Source organism: Dermacentor silvarum, chromosome 3, assembly GCF_013339745.2.
Source record: "Dermacentor silvarum isolate Dsil-2018 chromosome 3, BIME_Dsil_1.4, whole genome shotgun sequence".
NCBI lineage: Eukaryota > Metazoa > Arthropoda > Arachnida > Ixodida > Ixodidae > Dermacentor > Dermacentor silvarum.
Genome location: NC_051156.1, coordinates 90,991,973 through 91,012,880, shown reverse-complemented (window position 1 = coordinate 91,012,880; position 20,908 = coordinate 90,991,973). Strand labels below are relative to the sequence as shown.

At 47.6% G+C, this 20,908-nt stretch overlaps 1 protein-coding gene across 2 annotated transcripts in view; it reads right to left on the bottom strand.

Annotated features, from left to right (window-relative positions):
• The window catches only part of LOC119445578 (uncharacterized), a 50,188-nt gene extending 34,028 nt beyond the window's left edge, over positions 1-16,160 (bottom strand). For both annotated transcript variants that reach the window (XM_037709849.2, XM_037709850.2), the window contains exon 1: positions 16,023-16,160. In XM_037709849.2, the coding sequence (XP_037565777.1) occupies positions 16,023-16,068 (46 nt within the window). In that variant the 5' untranslated portion in view covers positions 16,069-16,160. The remainder of the gene's footprint in view (positions 1-16,022) is intronic.
• Positions 16,161-20,908: the final 4,748 nt, after the last annotated feature.

Here is a 20,908-nt window from a genome sequence, read left to right as displayed (position 1 = left end):
AGGCGGAAAGCTAAGAAACCGCACAATAAATAAAGTTTCGTACAATAATTACTAGAAGAAACTGTGGCGCTAGTCTCTACGGTATCTGCAATCGGGGCGGTTCAGCCGGCATGGGAATTATCGTAAGTACATGGATATGCGTAATCATTACTATAATCTTCTGCCGGCAAGAATCTAGCACAGGAACTATAGCACAGAATCCCGACGTTGAAACCATTACGCCACGGACGCATGCATCGACAAGGAGCATAGAACGCCCTCATAAATTTGTTGCGGGCAAGCCAGCGTCTTTGGACGCTTGGTGCGTTTCAATTTGGACACATCTACAGGTCGAGCCGCCATTAGTAGCAATTGTGCGTTTTCGCTGAGTTGCGCGTTGTCAACAAACGTTCATTTTCGTAGCTATTCGCACAGTGATCTTCGTGTAGTTCTTCTACAGCTCCGCTGGTAGCCAACATTCACGGAGTGGAATGGGTGCGATTTTTTTTTTATCCACGAGGAAAGTCGTGACTCGAGAAGGGATTTTATCAATAATGTTTTTTCCGTCCGTCCGTTAGGCGTATACTGCAGCGGCATTCATTTTTCGCGCTTGATTGGCTGAATGGATGGATGCTATGAGCGTCGTGTGGGTGTATGCTATGCGCGTGGTTTGCGCCGCCAAGCTCTTGTTCTTATTTTGCACCCACCGCGGTTGCTTAGCGGATACGGTGCTGCGCCGCTAAGGTCGAGGTCGCGGGATCATATCCCGGCCGCGGCGGCCGCATTTAGATGGGGGAGAAATGCGAAAACGCCCGTGTCCGTGCACTGGGCGCATGTTAAAATTCCCTGGTAGTCAAAATTAAATCGGAGTCCCCCACTACGGTGTGCCTTATAATCGAATTGTGGTTTTCGCACGTAAAACCCCGCAATTCAATACAATTCTTTTTCTTCGAAATGTCTTAGCTATCTTTAAAAAAACACACAAAGTTCTCAGCAGCAAACTTTGTGAACAACTATTCGTAACTTTGCTTTTGTACGCCTCCGTTGTTTGTGGTCTGCATACTTTTCTGCCACAAAACCTCGAACTGCCTTCTACTAATCGATATTGCGAACATGTTTATTTTCCCCCTGCTATCCATGGACCCAAGGGCTTCAAGGAGCACTGAGGGGCCTAAACCGACAGCTAGGTAGATGTCTTCACATTCTAATAAAACATGTTCCTCCCTTTCCCAATCGTTACCGCATCAAGCACATGCTTCTTCCTTGGTATACCTCGCTTTACAACTAAGCGTTCTAAGGCATCCTGATCTGTCTTCGAAAAGTAAAAAGTAAAAGCTTCGCTCAGCGCCATCTAGTGCCGTTCCCGCAAAGCCTGCGCGTGGCTTGCGAAATGCATGCATAGCGCACCGGCGCATGCGAACGTTGACAAACGCGCCTAGCGGCAACCGGGTACCTGTCGCGTGTTCTTTCTGGACACTTTACGCCACCTATAGTCAGATACAACTTTAGAAGGCAGCGGCATTTGCTCCTCAAAGGCGGATACACATGAGCCTCCACCAATAGGCGCGCACTTCAGGTGACATCATGAGCCGGACGGCCGGTGACCCCGCCGACGGAGAACATGCCTAACATGGCCGCCCTCGCTTCGATCTGGGCCGAGTCGCGTCAGCTCTGTGCGTCTCCCTTCGTCAGAGTGAATTCGAATTGTTTGTGGTGGTCTGTCATGCCGAAAATATTATTGTGAGCTTACGATGCACAATTTGTGCCGCGTGCGTTTGTTCTGAGCCGTGAGCCGGCGAAGAAAGATTGGAGCGAACATCGGTGACGCTGCGCTGCGCTTCGTCTGGAAACAGGATCACGCGGCGACATACCGCTGCAAACAAACATCGTGCGTGTTTGTTCCATGGTGTTTTGTTTTGCTCCTAAGTGAAGTTACGATGAAGAGAGTTCGCCAAAGTCTGTTACCTACTGTGAGCGGCGGGAGTGTTTGTGTACTGTGCCCCTGCGTTTCTCGTCGGACATGGCGAAGTGATGGAGCAAAACCATTATCAGGATAAATGAGAAAAGCGTGCGCGGATGAAACCAACCTGCGAGTTTCTCAACAGAAGAGATTTGCGAAAGCTACCTCCAACACAAAGATTCGTTGCTGCCAGCTCAGCGTGCAAACAACCGATCGTTGGCGGCAGTGTGATAAGATAGCCGAGCGTCTAGCAGCGTAGTTCGAGTCGATTGATTGCTTTCCACCAATGCTAACAATCAGTGACTAACACGCGCTTCTTGAACTAATGTCATGGGATTCTTAACGGTCAGGCGTTTGGGAGCAGTGTTTGTTTGCTTAATGTCAGCCTCAGTGCTAATATAAAATTATGACTGATACACTGGTGCCGTTACAAGGGAGCTTGGCATGAATTCGCATCACTGTGTGGCTTCGCTCACTGCACGCGCCAGCTGTAGAATGCCTGCTGTGACACAATCGCGCATAATTTGTGCTGCCAGCGCTCGACTTGCTTTCCACAACACAGCTTTGCGCTTTGTCGTGATATGTCGCTACTAAAAAATTCCTGTGACAGTGAAGGCAACAGAGTCAATATGTACATTAAAAAAAAAGTACGACAAAGTAGGCACAGCTGCTTGTGAACTGACTCTTAATAGTTCTACTCGCGTCTGCGTTAAATGTGTGTGCGTGTTTTCTTGCGTGCTTGTGTATATTTGTTACTTTCCCTTTTTCTTTTATTTTAGATCTTACTTTTCGCGCTCGCGTTTGTGTTCATGTGTATGAATATGTTAGTGCTTCCGTGCGTGTATTTGTTTATTCCTATTTCTGTCCTTTTATTTTTACGTTTGTTCTTGTAAGCATGCTGCAGCCACGTCTTTCTTTACAATTTCATTAACTCGTCTTATTCAAAGCACCAAGTCCTGTGAATAGCAGGGCTGGCCTCTTCGATGTCATTAAAGCCTTTCTCTCTCGTCTACTTTGCCTCCTCAGTCTGTGACCTTGCTTTGTTTTCTCCTACGATTCTGGCCTTGCTTCTTGTGCTGTTGCCGCAACGTGATTAACCAACTTGCACCAAAGAAAGTTCTATCAGCTGGGACAACAGAAACATATACAGATACAAAATGTTAAAAGCATCACGTGGCTTGCACAGTAACTTCGTCTCTTACCCCTGTTAATGTGTAAGTACATACGGCAGCTTGCCAGAAGTGAAACAGCACCTTGCAATGTTGTTGCATTCAGTCTTAATAAACAGATGGTTTTGCTGCCCGTCACATGTGGTGGTGCACATATATAAAATTGTGCAATGGGGTATCATTTCCTGTCTCGACGCTTTAATCATTACAAACGCAGTTTTCTACTGAGTGGAGTCTAGCAAAGCAGTGCTGTGAGAGCTTTTGCAACTTGCTCCATTTATTACTTCATCAATATCACTGTCTGAATCTGTCCGTCACTTTGCCTACGGCTTGTAATGAACAAAGTGACTCCCTAAAACACGTTCAACTTTGCTGAGCATTTTTCTGGTACGTAAGTATGACAAAAAATGCTAGCAATGTTAATCACGCTAATAATTGTGCTTGCCTTCGTATTACTTGCCCGAGTCAGATTAATAAATGAAAAAGTGGCTATGACACCACTTCAATTTTCAGTGCTGACTGCTAACGGAGCCATAAAGCGTGCTCCGACTATTTCACTATGGGGCGCGTCAAACTCGACGGTGGCTGCCTGAATGACCATTTTGGGCCTCACTAAGCTAATGACGTTTTATATTTGTTCCCTTATTCGCATTACTTGTGTGAGCGAGATAACAAAATAAACAATGCAACTACATGAATGTGCTTTGGCGTGCAAGCTGCTAACAGTGGCTGTCAGTTTCGTGTTGTCTACTGCTATTTCACCAGTACTGGCTATGACATGACTGTGATTTCCAGTGCACACTGGTAACAGAGCCATAAGGCGTGCTCCGACTACTGCTATTTCACTATGGGGCGCGTCAAACTCGACGGTGGCTGCCCGAATGAGCATTTTGAGCCCGCCAACGATAATCAGGGTTAACAATAGTGTTTCAATTCAGATATGCCAGCATTTAAATGTGTTTCTATGCTACTTCTTAAATCGAGCACTATATGTGCAGGACGTTGCTTATCAGAATTGAGCTTCTATTATAAGGAATATGCCATAAATGGAACTGCTTATTTATTTGAGAGGTCACGGAATGGATGGTTGGCTGTTGCGAACCCACCGGCAAAATTTTGGCAGCTTTCTTTCGTTAATAAGAAGCCTTTATTCTTCGTCGAGTGGCTCAATGCCAGACAGCTCCCTCTCGGAGTCGATTTCTTCAGTGTCATCTTCACCTAGCTGGATGGTGATGGGTTGAATGTGCTCACTCCCAGACGTGTCAAGTCTGAACTTTGCCTCCAAGTCCATCACATGCGGAATGCTCTTCCTCCAGGCTTCCGCCGTTACCTGCTTGATTTTCTCCCTCAAGATGGCGTCGACCGTGGACAGCTTGAAGTCTCTGTTGTCCGCAGCGATGCCATTTTTGACCTTGGGCCACACAAGCTCAATGGGATTAAATTCGCAGTGGTACGGCGGGAGCCTGAGTACAATGCAACCGGCCCTTACAGCTGTGTTGTCTACGATGTAGCTCAGAAAGCGTGACTTTACAGATGCCACCAGCTCAAGCAGCTGCTTCTTTATCATCCTTTCACCGTAGGTGATGTTCTTGCTTGTGAGCCACTCCTTCCAGGCCGTCGTCGGCAATTTCTCTTCTCGCCGGCTATGGTAAGGTACATTGTCTAAAACAATGACGCTACCAGCTGGCAACTTCTGCAGAACGTCATTGAACCTGCCCTCAAAGCGATTGCGGTCCATTTCCTCGTGGTAGTCGCCTGTCTTTTGGCCTCGGAATACATCTAAGCAGCCGTCGACGAAGCCATCCTCGCTGCCGATGTGCGTCACGATCAGGCGCTGACCTTTCCCAGAAGGTTGTTTTAGACCCGTCGTCAGGCCATTTGCTCGAGCGAACAGGCATCCGCGCTTCTGCACCACGGTACCTGTTCACACGATCGACCGAGTGTGTCCCGCCGTCCCCCATGTTTCGTCCAGGTAGAATATCTTTCGGCCTTCCGCCCGGTAGCGCTCCACGTCACGGAGATAGCGATTCCACCAATCGATGATGTCCTCCCGGTCGACAAGCAGCGAGTTGCGGTTTCTCTTTTCGGCTTGAAGCCGACCTCGGCAAGCAGGCGACGCACAGTACACCGCCTTAGTGATGGAAGTTCCATACGCTCCGAGAACTCGGTGGTTATCTTCTCGACCGTCGGTATCTCGTTGCGGCGAAAGAAATCATGCACACATGACCTCAGCGCGCACAACGTGAAGCTGTCAAACTTCGCGCTGCGTCTTCTCTTCTACGCATTGCGTGGGCGCTTTCGCGAGGGCATCGTCAGTTTCCACCCGAAAAATGCGAAGCTTTAACTTCCTCCCTCACCCTGAACACAGTCCTTTCGCTGACACCGAGCACGTGGGCGACAAACTTGCTCTTGACCTCCACACTGCGTTCAGGCTGCCTGTTACGCCAAAACGTGTAGCAGTGGAAGATCATGTTGTGTGAATCGCTGTTCAGGGCGTGGCCGCTCTTGTTCTTACCGAGGCTCCTTGGTGGTGTGGTCATCGAGGCGACACAAGGCTCGTTCGGCAACAAAGGGTCACGTTCCGATGTCACCTCGCTGGGCTCCATGGCGGAAAACTGGCACTGAATGCCGCGCGCGATCGTGCGCGAACTTACGAGATTGCAGGTTCGCAACCGCGAAAAAAAAGAAAAAAAATGATAATTAAAAAAATAAGTCTAACACATTTACAAAAATAAGGTCTTGCAAACACACAAAAAGTATATATGAATCTTATGCTATTAAGCCAGCGACTGCTTTATAATTACACGCCCGGTGCCGTCGATCTTGCTCCGTAGCAGACGACGCACAGCGTGTAGAAGGCACGGAGTTATTTTTCTCTCGTGATCCGGCATGTGCTGTAGCATTTCCATCATGATAGTTTTACCAAACCACTCGTCAAGATACACAAATCTTATTTATACCGACAAATACGCGTTTTAGAAGCAGTCACAATTTTTTGAGCCGGACTATATTTCTTTAGTCGCGGAGGAATTGGCTGCTGCGCTTCGGTCAACTGGGCGGGGCCTGTCCTGTCTTCTAAAGTCGTACCCAACTATAGTGGCATTGACGAGGAGTCCGCGCATGGCCTCCGAGACAAGCGTGGCGCGCCGGAGCCTCCAAACGCTGAGAATTCTTCCTCGCTTGCCGCAAACCCCGTGTCACATACGCAGTGACCCAAGTTGGTGAGAGGTTCATTGAAGAGCGGAACATGCCCAGTTCATTTATGGCGCAGCTCGCTAAAGCGTTGGCATGAAAGGCACTCTTTTAAACGTGGCACACATCACGTGCATTTGTGGCGCAGCCTACTAATGCGCCGGGTTCCGGTCCTTGAGGAACCCTCGTGACGTAGATTTCATTCCGATTGCATCGGCGCAAGTTAATGGATCCTTTCGTCGTATAGCGGCACATTCCGAGCGACACATACCTTGTTACCCAAGTTTAAACCAAAGAGTGTTATTGACGACCAGCACAGACCGAGTGGAACATACCCAATACTCTAACTCGGCGTCAAAGAGTTTCTTGCAGCAGCGTTACCTATCGAAACCTGCATCTACAGCCACCCATGTCGGCGTGAAAGAAGTTCGTTGATGAGTGGCATGTACATGCACACTACCACATACTTAGCGACCGAAGTTGCTCCGATGGTTGCTTTCGAACCCCCTTACCTCAGAACAGCAGCTCGAAGCGCTACCGGCCCGACCACTGACTACTCACTGTCCCAGGTAGGCGGGGAAACGGTTAGATATATACACGCATACAAAGATAGATAGATATCCCCCGAAAACGACCGCCCAATACCGCTGCAAACTGCTGTCAGTGTTTTAAATAATACCTTCTGTTCGGTTTTACAATTGAGCCCGATGTCGAAACATCCGATTCTTTGATCATGACGGCATGCCAGAGATAAATTTTGAACCTAGTGGTATCACGAAAATCATTGACACCCTGCCAATGTTTTGTTCAGCGGGCATCGACGGTATTAAATCAAAAGTGTTAAAAACACCAGAATATTATCGAACATGATTCTGTCTGAGCTTTTTCAGCACTCTCTTCGATGTGGCATGTGGATTCTCCGAAAAATTTAGAAATAAACCTGTTCCAATTACTGTCCAATTTTTCTCACTTGCGTCTGTTCAAACATAATGGAACCCATTACATACTCTCGCACCATTAGTTTTGCATAGCTATCAGCGTGGCGTCTCTTGCGAAACAGAACGCGAACATTTTTGCGCATGACATAAGCTCCAGTCTACACACTAGCACGCATGTAGATGTTCTGTTCTTAGACTTTGAGAAAGCCTGTGGTATAATCCCACACAATTGTCTGTTCTTGAAGCTTTCCCGCCCAAACAATAAAGCCCCAACGCCACATCAACATGCCTACATGCAACGCCGTCATTGCATGTAGGCTCCCTAGCAAGAGGGCGCGCACCCAAACGATGCACTAGGGAGCCTACATGCAACGCCGTTTTAGGGTGGTGACAACACCAACACTTTGACCGCTATTTACCGCCAAATTTGGTGGGTAGCCATTTTGGTCCCCAGTCTTTCAGCCTTTTTTTTTGTCACGCTGTGATGTACTCATGTTGGCACGCGATCTATTAAATTTCTTTAATTTAGTTTTGCGCCAATGTGCACAAGAAACCTGCATACATCTTTAATATGCTAGTCGCCTTTTCCTTTTATTTTAACACATGAAACTTACTTATCTATTCCACGTCGTGCGACACATATAAAGTGCGACACATATAAAGTGCGACACATATAAAGCAACAAGTTATAAGGCACGATGGAGTGCTCGTGGTAGGATTATCTCACGCCAAGAATGTGAACTGCATTAATCATTGTCGTTGCCTTCCAGTTGTATATAATGTATAAAGGGTGCTTTTCGAAATGTGCTGTAATAAAGACTGTCCTTACTAGTCTGTTTAACTAAAACGTAGACGTGCCGTGTACGGCGCTCAGATGCGCCATTTGTCCCTGGCTGCTGAAGCCAAAGTTTATTAAAAGAAATTAATTAATTTCACGTCACCAAGGGTTGCGGGAAATGTGGTCTGTCAGCTGGTCTTTCGCCATTTTGGGCTCCAGATTTAACCCGCCAATTTAGCTGGCGGCGGCAAGTGCCTTTACGAAGGCTGTCACCACCCTAAAACGGCGTTCCATGTAGGCTTCCTACGATGCACGAGTTGCCGAGTGTCCCTGCGCGTTTCGTCGCTGCGACGCAGTGTTGCTAGGTTGCCATGTTCAAGACAGCCTAGCCTTCGCTTAACGGCGACGTTAAGCAATGTGTTAAATAAAGATGGCAATAAAACACAGTAAATTTTAACTTAACATTTGTTTATATATTTTGAAAAAGGTATTGCAGAACTCCTAGTGGTTCAGTCAGCTCAACTAATACGAGTATTGTGAACCTGGCTGAACCTGCAGCAGTATCGATGGTGTTCTAGCACAGCACGCGTAGCACAGGCGTGCTACGCATATGACGTCAGGTGTCGAACTGCGCTAAAAGCATTCGTCCTTTGGTCCTTGTGCTTCGTTGACCGTTCAATAATCAGACCAGTGCCCAGGAAAAAGAAAAGCTGACAACAAGCTGCAAAATCTCGTGCTTAACTTCGCCGTTGACATTTGGCAGGACGGAGGCCTCTACCTCTCTCCACAGTGCCATTTTCAAATTGTAGTCCTTGTTCTCCTTGTGTGAAGCCATCCACAGTGGTGGCCGACGCTGTACTCCAGAGATCAGTATCTCATTATTAATACAGCCGCTACGGCTGTATTAATAATGAGATACTGATCTCTGGAGTACAGCGTCGGCCACCATCTCATTATTAATACAGCCGCTACGGCTGAAGGCTTCTGCGGCTGCCATGTTCCCCTACCAAACGCGCGGAACGACGAACACAAAGCACGCAGCTTGCCCGGGCTTGCCTGCACGCCGCACGAAGAGTCGTTCCGGAAGTCGCGCTGGTTCACCGTGGTCACTTCATAGGCGTTCTGTGGTCACGTGAGGAGCGTCGCGCCGGCGACGCGGTGGCAGCTTCCGGCGCGGGCGTAAAAATCCTAGCAGTGGGAGGTGTCGACGCCGCAGCGCGTCCACACGCGACGCAGTCTCCGCGCTTGACGCCGTAGGCCCCAGGTGCGATGCCGCGCGTGCGGACGCTTTACAACGCGTACGTCTGGTTGGGAATTAATGCTCCCGTGCTCAAATGAATAATAGCTTTTCTGACCGGCCGGCAGCAGCTTGGCCATTGCAACAACTATTCTTCCTCTCACGCCACTCTGACCACTGCTCGCTGGATAGATGCGGCCATATACCCGAATGGAGAGGGCACGGTAATCAGCGTGGCTGGACACAGACAGCAGGAACTGGTATCCGCCTTCTTTCGTACGCAGAACGTCGCCGCAGCAGAAGAGGCCGCCATTGCCCTCGCCATCTCGGCATCGAGACAAAACGAAGAACTATATATTCTTACAGACTGTCAATCAGCATGTCGAGCCTACGCGAACGGCCGTCTACATAAAATAGCATGCAATATTCTTAATCGCCTCAACGAAATACCCCGCACCACGATAATTTGGACCCCGGGACACGAAGCCGTCAGCGGAAACCATCGCGCACACATGGTAGCCCGAGGTCACTGCAACCGGGCACTGCAAGAAACGCCAGAAGACCCAAGTCCAGAAACTGTACAAATTTACTACAATATACTGCAGCACTACCGCCTTTCGAGAAGAACGATGCCGCCACCGCACCCATCCCTCACCAGAGCTGAAGCCACGACCTAGAAGCAACTCCAGACCAACACGTATCCTCACCTCACGCTCCTTCACGCGATGTACCCCACCCTTTATCAGCCCCTTTGTCCCTTCTGTACAGATCAACCTACCCTCTACCACACCACATGGACGTGCCAAAATATCCCCAATAACTCCCCAAATCGACACACAACGCACGAGCAGTGGGAGATGGTGCTGACCAGCTCGGCACTGGAGGATCAGCGCAAGCTTATCGCCAGAGCCGAAAGTGCTGCCACCGCCGCTGGGGCCCTGGACTGAAGGCTCCACCCACCACGGAGATCGACGCTTCTCCGTGCCCCATCAAAATAAAGTTTTGTCTCTCTCTCTCACGCCCCTGTTCTCTCAACATTCCTCAAGGTACCATCCTAGGCCCTCTCCTCTTTCTGATTTATATAAATGGCTTCGCTAATTGCAGATTTCATTGTGTGCCGATGACTGCGTCCTCTATCGTCGTACACAGCACTTCCAATCGAATAAACCTGCTCTCCGATACAAACTGCAATAAATATTGGTGATTCATTGATAATGTCCCTTAATGTCTCCAAAATTGTGCATATCCCCTTTCACCGCAAGCAGTCCTACCTGTCCCCAACATATACGTCAACGGCTCTGTAATTCCCTGTACCACTAATTTCAAATACTTAGGCATTAAGTTCTCTTGAAACCTGTCCTGGTCCTCCCACATATTGTCTCTTATAAGCGAAGCTATTCGCGTACTCGGATACCCGCGCCATAATTTGAGAATGCTCCTCCCTACTTTAAAATCCTGTCCTACAATACCTTGGTTGACCCAAAACTAGAACTAGCCACCACTATCTGGGACTCATACCATTCTACCCATATCACATGCTAGGGGCAGTCCCACACCGAGCTGTCAGGGTTGCCTACTCTTATTACGCGTCTCCGCACTTAAATAAAAAAGCTCTATTGAACCTTTGGTCGGCCGACGCAAAATCTCTCACCTCTGCCTTTGTCATAAGTTCTGTCATACTTCACAATACTCCTTTCATAATCATTCCCTCTTATCGCAGCTCTAACGGCATAGATCATTATGAAGCTGATTACCCATCGCCAGAACATTCTTTGTAACACTTGAACTCATTCTTAATTCAAACAGCGCCACAATGGTACGCATTACTCGTCAACGCTGTATATTTCACCAAAAACGTGGAATTCAAGAAGATCGTTGAACATCTCATTAAGAGATTTTGCCCCCATCTCATGTAATGGCCCTTTACCGGGGCACTTGAAGAACTCAATAAATAAATGAGTGTGTAAAGTTATGAGGGCAACCAAGGCAGTCGCAGATGATGTGTGAGATCATTTCTGGTGTATCACATTCTTCAGGGTTGTGGTCATTTTTGCGGCCTATCATATGAAGTTTACGGCGTGCGAATGCAATCCCGAGCCTGCACGAACTGCCTCGTCGCACAGCGCAGCTCCCCTGCATAACCAGCCGCACACAATGGGCACAGACCCTCAAGGCTCATCCAAACGATGATGACCCGCAGACAGCCTACAACGACGACATTGGAACGTGGTTCGTAGGCGCTAAGTTTTGCATCATCGTCGATTAGGCATCCGCTTGCTTAGCACACGCAGATATGTTCATTAAAGAGCCTGCTGGTGCTCTTGTGTATGCAAACATGCCTAAGGAGAGGATACGCATTTTGACTCTGTTTGCTCATCTTGTGACGCTCAGAAGATGAGACACAAGATAAGATGCACTCATCGATCGCCTAATTCACTCTGCTCTGTAAAAGCACGCAGTGACCTGACAGACTGAGGACGGCGAAAGGATGACAATAACATGACAGCGAAGGTATCGTGACAATGACACGAAGGCAATAAAATGACAATGGTGACATGATAATGACTGCGTGTTGGTGTTGGAGCTCATGTGTGCGCTTACGTGCATCAGCTGCCGTCGTGCGCCACCCCGCGATTCGCACTATATGTGGAATTCGTTTGCACTGTATCCGGTACTCGCCAATCGTCCTAGACTGTAGCCAGCAGCCAGCAGGGATAACAATTGGACGACGAGGACATTACACTCTGTATGACCCACGCGCTCGCCAAGAGCTATTCGGCAAGACAGCAGCCAGCAGCAGCAGTAGCGGGAATGTCGAAGGAAGAGACAAAGAATGCTTACCCCTCATTAGAAAGTCGCACGTCTTGCTGAGCAAAAAACAGGGGTCACTTTGTATGTGCCAAATTATACAACTTACGGCTGTGGGCTGTTAAGCCGAGTAGATAACATGGGTCACTTAGTTTGTGCCGGTGGGTACGTTTCCGAAGAGACGACTTCAGTTTTTCAGACTACTTCAGTCTATAATGAAAATGAAGCCAGAGAAATGCCGTTTTCATATATGCTGTTTTGCAAAGGGGGCATGAAAATACGGCTTTAGAAGCGCTCGTATTGAGAAATACATTCATAGACATGCTAAGCTTGGATGGGATAAAAGCGGAAGGCTTGCATCGAGTTGATTAATAGACGTGACCAGAGGACGAGCAATATCATACGAAGGGAAAGCATGGCAGAATGGATCTAGTGGAGGCCGCGGAAGGCACCGGCAGTGAATTAAAAAAATGCAGCAGACTGCAGCGATTCCTTCTGCTCTGAGGTCATGTACTGTCACAGCAGCCATTCTCCCATAGTAGAGACCACGATATTATTTTCGCTAGCCTGCTTTTGCCATATAACTGCGTTGGTCAACTACCAGACACTCGACGAGAACCCATTGGTGATGGGGAAGCTTGCAGAGGGTAGGAGTGTGGACATAAAAATGTACTGACGCGAAAGCGCCAATAGCCGCGTTTACATGAATGCGACAGTATCGCATCGCATTTCCAAGCGCATTTGGGGAAGGCAACCTGACGCCGATTACATGTAGCGCATTAACTTCCCCGAGAACGTAGCGCCACATGCGTGAGTCAACTCCCGCCCGTAAATGTACCATCGCCTCGCGCATTAATGCGATGTGCCTTCATAGAGCATTACCACTCTTTACATGAATGCGATGCGCTAGAAATGCGATGCGATGCGCCACGGTCGCATTCATGTAAACGCGGCTAATGGCCCACTGAGCGAAAAAGCCGGCCTCTGTCGTCTAACTGTCGAATGCTTTCGCATTCACAAATCATAAGAAGTGCTTATAGGAGTCCTCGGAGTCTATGAAGTAAATATCTCGAAAAATGTTTTTTTGTGATATTACAAGATATTTTTATTCACAATATTTGCTTGATTGTACAGAAAGACAAGTGTGCATTAGATACATAAGTTCTTACTTATTACTCTTTCTGTTGTACACAAGTCGCTTTACGTCTGACATAGTAAGACATGTACAATTCGAACAACGTAAAAAGCGACTTTTATAACTCTTGTATTTCTTCCTTCTAAGTAGGTTATATTTTTTATCTAAAATGTATAGCTTTTGTAGCATTTTATTTGCAGCAGTTTATTCTAAGGCTTATGCTAATCCTATTTTAGGGGCGAAGCACCTTAGGGCCGAGCCATGTCCCTCCCTCGTCGTCCGTAGCTCTGGTTTGCATGGAGACCGCTAGGGGCGCTGTGGTGCACAAGGGCGTTCGTCCTCGACGCGCGCTCTCTTTCTCGTTCGCGACGCGCACACTCTTTCCCTCTCGTCCGTAGCTATGGTTTGCATGGAGTCCACTAGGGGCGCTGCGGTGAACAAGGACGTTCGTTCCCGACGCGCGCTCTCTTTCTCTCTTCATCCATGGATGGTAACGGTCGCTTCTGATAACAGCGCGCCCGCTATGGACGAAAAGGCGAGAGTGGCGGCTCAACTGCAAGCGGATTCGAGGGCTCGCAAAGCTGCTGCAGCACGGCTACGCAGACAACAAGCGGACCCGGAGTCTAGGGCACGGGAAGCTGCAGCAAAGCGGCAACGCCGACAAGCGGACCCGGACCTGAGGGCTTGCAAGGCTGCAGCAGTACGGCAACGCCAGCAAGCGGACCTGGAGCTGAGGGCTCGCGAAGCTCACTCTTTAACCGAGCATAGGCGTCACCAACCTCAGGTAGAGAACGCTTCCGGCGTTTTGCCGCCGCTTCCCGCGCTCTCACCGCCTCTGGGTCCGCTTGCCGGCGTGGGGAATTCACGGTTAACCGAATGATCCCCCGGTGCTTCGCCCACTCATCATGATTCACTTCGAGGATATGCGGTGATTTTTTTTCTTGTTCGAGGCAGTTCTACATCTGTCTATTTAAATATATTTCATTCAGATTATCTGAGCGCATCGCGTTTATTATTCTAGTGTCTGTGCTATCAAGTTGAGGCGGTGTTGTGGCCATTTTAACAAGTTTTGAGAGCTTCAGTAACAGAGTCACATTTCCCCCCACCAGTTTAGCAGGACAATACCGAAGCTTCTAACGGCCCGACGTGAAGGCCAAATGGTGTTAGGGTTGGTAATATCGACTGAATCACGAATTGATTTATCTATTAAAAATGTCCCGCAAAACGATCAGTCTTCATCCATGACCTCCTTTCATTTAATCAACCTAATCTATTTGACATGTTCGATGAATCGTTTTCGAGAGATTGACAAGACTGGCCCATAAATTTTGAAATCGTACTAGAATGGCAGTGCACCAGCAGTGACTGTGCGGCTGTGGTAGAGCGACTGTCGACTGTTTTTCCGAGCCCCGACTGATGCGGAGCCGAGCGCTTCCCCACACCGAAGCTACCTCGCCACCCGAAGTCCGATGCTTAAATTGCCCTCGCAATTCAAGGCATACGATAGTAACCAAGTCGTTGATCGTCGTGTCACTGCCAGTCCACTTCAGACGTGGTATACTATTCGTGCCGGTTTGGAGCATGTATTTGGCAAAGCGATGGAGTTCATAATTGAGGCAAATCAATAGCTTCCGAGCGTCTATTCTAGCATGCTGGTTGTGTGAGCATTCAAAGAAAGTGTCAGTTTCACCGAGACATCCAGCCAATTGACATTCCTCACTATGTAGAAAAGGACGTACATGTGGCTTAAAGATCTAAACCAGTAATTTTCCTTTCCCCTGGGCATATTGCTATTTCTTGCATATTTTAGTTGGATTGCCCCTCAATTTTGCCATAATTCTTATTTCTTGTTTAGCTGTACTGTACAGGGATTCACTAGCGCCATGTATCTTGTTTAGTTCCACTCTCAGTGCCATTTTATAACACATTTTTTCTCAAACGTCACTAGTGCCAACTGTATTTACCCTTTAATAACTGAAACATTATCCGTTATCAAACTTTATACACTCGTATTTCTAACTTGGTTCCACCTCTCAAACATTAAAATAGGATCCTACAGAATTAGATAACTGTGTCACAGCCTTTTGAAAGTGCCCGGCAAGAATTTCGATTAATCAATAAATCGATAAAAAACTGCATCGTAAGCGATTAATCGATTAAATGCAAAAATGATAAATAAATAATCATTATTCGAATAAACAAACTTATTCGACCATCCCAATGCGGCATTACAGGTGACCTTGATATTGAAAGTCTCCGTACATAATACTTGTTTAACCAAGTTCTGTGTGTAAATCCATCTTAGGCCGCAGGTGAAGAGGTGTCATGTCGACGACGGCATGATAACGGTGGCGTGATGGAGCTGACGTCCTCGCTTACGTCCATCACCTGCCGCCAGGCCACCTCTATTCGCACTATATCTGGCGTTTGTTTGCACGATGACTGGTGCCGGTCAATCAGCAGCCAGAAAGGTTGACAATAATAAAACGACAACAGTGTGACGGCAATAGTTTGCAGATATAGGTATGACGACGCTAGAGTATTGACGACGAATGTATGTCGACGACGGCATGACATCGAAGGCGTGAAGACATTGGATGAGGAAGCTAGAATAACTGCAACGATGAATGACAAATGATGAAATCCACCACAATGATTTTAAAACGCAGTTACTGCTCACTACAAGGAGTAGCAAACATAGCCGTGCCGTCCTATGTGTGAGCTGTTCTGCAAGACAGGAGAAGTACGAGTTGTGGAAAAGGTGAAGGAAGAGGCAAAGAATGCTTTGCTCTAATGCCAAATTAAGACTGACGCATATTTGCTTACCAATTGTGGAGAAGAACGCCGCAATAATATACCGACCAGCGTGCATTGCCGTACTTTAAAACGTTTTTGCGAGAAATACCACGCGAGAACACGCTGCGAACGAGATTGCATGGCCTTGCATGAAGGCATAAGCGCTGCCTCCTACGGTGTTTTTTTTTCAGCCATTGTTCGCGTGTCTACAAGAATCCATTGTAATCAAATCACAGTTGTGAAGAAATATACATTTTGTCCCTGTAGTCCAAGAAAAAAAGACAAATGGGCCATTGCCTGCCGTTTTTTCTTTGCAGGTGTACGACTGACAGCATCGTGTACGGCTGAGAAACCTAGCTGCTTAAGAAAGTATTGACAGCTGGGTGAGTTTGTACCGGTTCATCTTTTTTAGGAAAGTGCGCTGTAGGACGGGGCACGAGGAAAAAAGTGAGACAGACGAGCGCAGGATCGTCTGCGCTCGTCAAAAAAGATAGCTGTTTGAGTAGGGTTGGTATCTATGGTAAATACATGACTTATCGATCAGCTAGTGCGCGTCGTAGTGCCCTTAGGTTTGCTTCTCTGGATATGATTTTATTGGCCGGTATATTCTGTGTATAGCCTTCTTATTGCCTAGTAGTGGCATATAAACCAGAGTCCCTTAGCACAAAAGCCCGATGCTCTAGCCATTAGACCACTGCAGCGTTCATACTCGTCGCGTGCCAACTCTGACTAGCTGTTTTGCTAGTTCCATTGTTTTGCTGCGATCATCATGGAGACTACTAATATTGTCTGACCAGCACGGCAACCCATTTAAAGACAGTGACGCGAGACAATAAGTGCTGTGATAATTCTTCCAATCTCTAGATTTGGCGACCCGACACGGCGGTGCGGGCCAGGGTATTTGATGGCGTTTGTTGGCAGGCGCTGATGCCTATGGGAAGATTTCACTCGAGTCAAATTTTTTGAGGTATTTTCGTCCAAAATGACAACGTAAACGAGACACCTAAATACAGAAGAATAAAAATGGATTGGAGTGCATACGGCAGGCACTATCAAATCTTGACTGGGAGCTTACCACTGTCGATGAAAGTAAAAGTGTACAATCGCTCCATTCCACCGGTGCTCACATATGGGGCAGATCTTGGAAGTCAACCAAGAAGCTCGAGGACAAGTTCTGGGGCGCGCAAAGAGCGATGAAGCGAAAAATGTTAGGCGTAACAATAGGAGACTAGGAAAGAGCGCTGTGTATGAGCGAGCAAGTGGGGATAGAAGATATTCTAGTTGACATTACCCGAGAAAAAATGGAGCTGGGCAAGCCAGGTAACACGTAGGGTAGAGAGAGAGAGAGAGAGGGGGAGAAACGGGGTGGGAAAGGCAGGGAGGTTAACCAGAAAAGATTGTGGTTTGATGGCCTGCACTGGGGCAAGGGAAAGGAGAAATGAAAGACGGAAAGAATAGCGGCGAGAAAAAAGCAAACTCATGAAAAAAAGGAGGTTGTAAACGGTCCGTGAGAACTATAGTCTGTCAGATAGCCCACTCAAGCGCAAGAACTTAGAGTGCCTTGACTGACTAGTTCTGTAGCGACTGCATAGGCCGGCGTTCCAGGACTGTCTCCTTCGAAAGTGGCCGGTCGTCAAGACGCGCTAGCGCGGTCGCGAGTGACTGCCTGTGTGTGCGGTATCGGGCACAATGACAAAGAACATATTCGATAGTTTCCTCGTCACCGCAGTGGTCACACGCAACACCAACCTCCCATCCGATGCGGATAGCAAACGACTTCGTAAATGCGACGCCAAGCCATAATCGGCAAAGTACCGTTGTCTCCGGTCGGGTTAGTCAAGGTGCAGGGTGAAGTTGAAGACAGGGGTCCAGCCGGTGCAGACGTGAGTGCTGTAAACTAAGTGTGTTCACCAGGGTTTATGTGGCATCGTTTGCAAGCACTCCAAGTTTAGCTGCTGCGTCTGTTGACAGCGGGATTGGTTCCTGCACGCTGTCTTCATGAGCAGATCGAGCAGCTTCATCGGCATTTTCGTTGCCCATTACGCCTCAGTGGCTATGGCACCACTGAAATGTGACGTCGTGTACTTGCTCGACGAGGTGATGAAGGATCTCTCGGATTTCTAGTACTATTTGTTCATAGGTCCACGGTGTAAGGCGGAAAGCAAGCACTGTAGAGCTGCCTGGGAGTCACTGAAAACACTCCATTTTTGAGGTGGTTACTCACAAATTATACGAAATGCGCTACGAAGAGCAGCAAGCTCCCCGTATGTTGATGTCGTCTGGTGTGATGTCTTGAACTTCAATGGTGTTGACTTTCGCAGCAAATATCACCAATCCACGAGAACCGGCCACTGTGGCTGAACCATCAGTGTAGAGATGGGTATGATGACAGCATTTTTCTTACAGCAAGATTCCAGTGTTGCTTGAGAGCTGGCGATGAGAATTGTGCCTTCGTTTGAATTGCTGGCACTGTCAGTCGAACTTGTGGCTGAGCCAAGCACCAAGGGCTAAACAAAACTCTCGTTGCAGCTGTGTAATCTGCTGAAAGGTATACACGATAAGGCAGTATCGTCTGACAAAAAGAGGCGCGTGGTCGGTCTTCTGGCATTGAGGCTAGATAGTGGGAAGTGGCGCGAGCAAGGTGCCTGACGTGTGCTCCGAGCGTTTCCATAATAATGTGAATCTTGGCTGGGTAGTCATGCGCAATTTCAATGGTTTCTGATGTTGATGTACATCGTGGCATCCCTAGACAGACGCTAAGTGACGGTGTGTGAGCACTTTTGATTGTACGGTACGGATGTTAGTTCTACAGGTATCGGTCATGACTGCCAAGCTGTAACTCAGATACCCGAGAAAACGCGTCTTGTAGAGTTGCATCATCGTGTGTACAGAACTACCCCACGCATTTCCTCCAAGAAAATTGGAAGGATTAGATATGGGCTGTAAGGCGCTTCTTTAGGTAGGACACATGGGGACTCCAACAGAGGTCACGGTCTATGATTACCCCTAAGAACCTGTGCGTCCTTAAATAAGTTATATTTTGTCCATCGATGGATATGGCGTATGAAGTCATTCGTTTCCGGCTAAACATGACCAATGGACATTTTTCTGGGGAAATCTTGAGGCCTTGTTCGCTAAGGTTTTCCATCATCATCTCAAGTTTTTGGAGCCCTGCACGCACTTGTGGACGCGTCACCCCAGATGCCCAGACGTAGATGTCATCGGCAAAGATTGAAAACTTCACCGTATTTGGTAGACATTTTACGAGACCAATGAGGACAAGGTTGAAGAGTGTGAGACTCAATACACCACCTTGCCGAACTCCACGGTGTGTGTAGCGTAGAGAACATGGGCTGTCTTCGGTATCCATAAATGGAGACCGCATATGTAAATAACTGCGTGTCCGAGGATAAAGTCTACGGCCGAGGTCAAGTATTTCCATAGCCTCAAGTATAGCCTCATGAAGAACATGGTCATATGCTCCTTTGATATCTAGGAACATGGCAAGAGATAATCGCTTAGACGCTTTTTGATGACGAACTTATGTAATGAAATCGATGATGATGTCAATGGAGCAGCGGTGGCGTCGAAAGCCAGCCATGGCGTCTGTTTAACTTCGTAGCGTTCCAGGTATCATTCAGGTCTGGCGAGGATCAACCGAATAGTAAAAACCAGTCAAAAGACGAAGGACAGAGAAGAGACGTGGCACACACGACGACTGGATCAATCGTTCCATTACCTTCCCAATTCAGCTAGCTAGCGCGATTGGGCTGTATGAAGCAATCTCCAGAGGAGACTTCCCAGGTTTGAGGAGGTAGTAAGGGGGTAGTAGGATGGGAGTTGTACGGTGATAGGATACAAACGAGGACAAAGTGGGCAAGATCGGTATTCTCGTGCGGGGAAGCAGACGAGTGGGACTTGCTTAATTGGTGCGGTAAGAGCGAGAACATTCCGTTGGCGGCGGATTTGGTGCCTGAATCTGCCTTCCGCTGTACTTTGCGTGTTGCTCTCTGCACGGTATTTATCTTCTTTCCCAGTGATATACAGGGAGTCATTGCGGCTAAGTGATTCACCCTTGTTGTTATCTAATTCTTCACTCTCAGCATGTTTGTATCCTGACACTTAATGTTTTCACAATAGTTGTTGCGATACGGAACCTGCACTGAGCATTATGAAACCTCACGCGTGAGGAACAAACAGTCGACTTAGTTGTCTTTAAGGTAGCATGTTCATCACTTGTAGAAACACAACATCCTTAGTTATTCAGTTCGCGGACGCGTACCTTGCCAATTACAGCATTCAGAGGTGCAACAGTCGGGCTCAGTTGTACCTCTGAATTCTGTACTTGGCAAGGTACGCGTCCGCGAACTTGCTTCAGTTAATTACCCCACACCACCTTGGGCACAAAAACTAAATACAAGTTAGACAGACCGCTGAGGAGTCTCTGTTTGTATAGCAGCATTTGTTTCTTTGTTTACCGGTATTGCTTGTGTTTGTGCATGTTCAGTCCCTTTGTATCATAGCAGCCTGATTGGTGTATGCTTATCTAGTATCGTTAGGACATTTCGTTGACACGCATTGCTGTGTTTCATTATGCTCAATGGAAATTATTTTATAGTCATTGTATAAATTTTAATAATTTTTCTCGTTAGCTATATTCAAGTTCGCTGTTTTATATATCTCTGTTAATGTACCGTGTATGCTTTTGCCTGCTTGCCAGGCTCTTCCACTCAAGCCATCAGTGGCTTTAGCAGGCCAGAATGCATGCGCGGTTTTTAATAGTGGCAATAAAGGTATTAATATTATTATTATGCTAAGCCCAAAGTCAGGTATTTCAACCGCAAAGAGCGAGCATTTCTTTTTCTTATTCCCTAGATACTGTACCATTGTGTAAGGTCCGTGAGATCGATGATCTC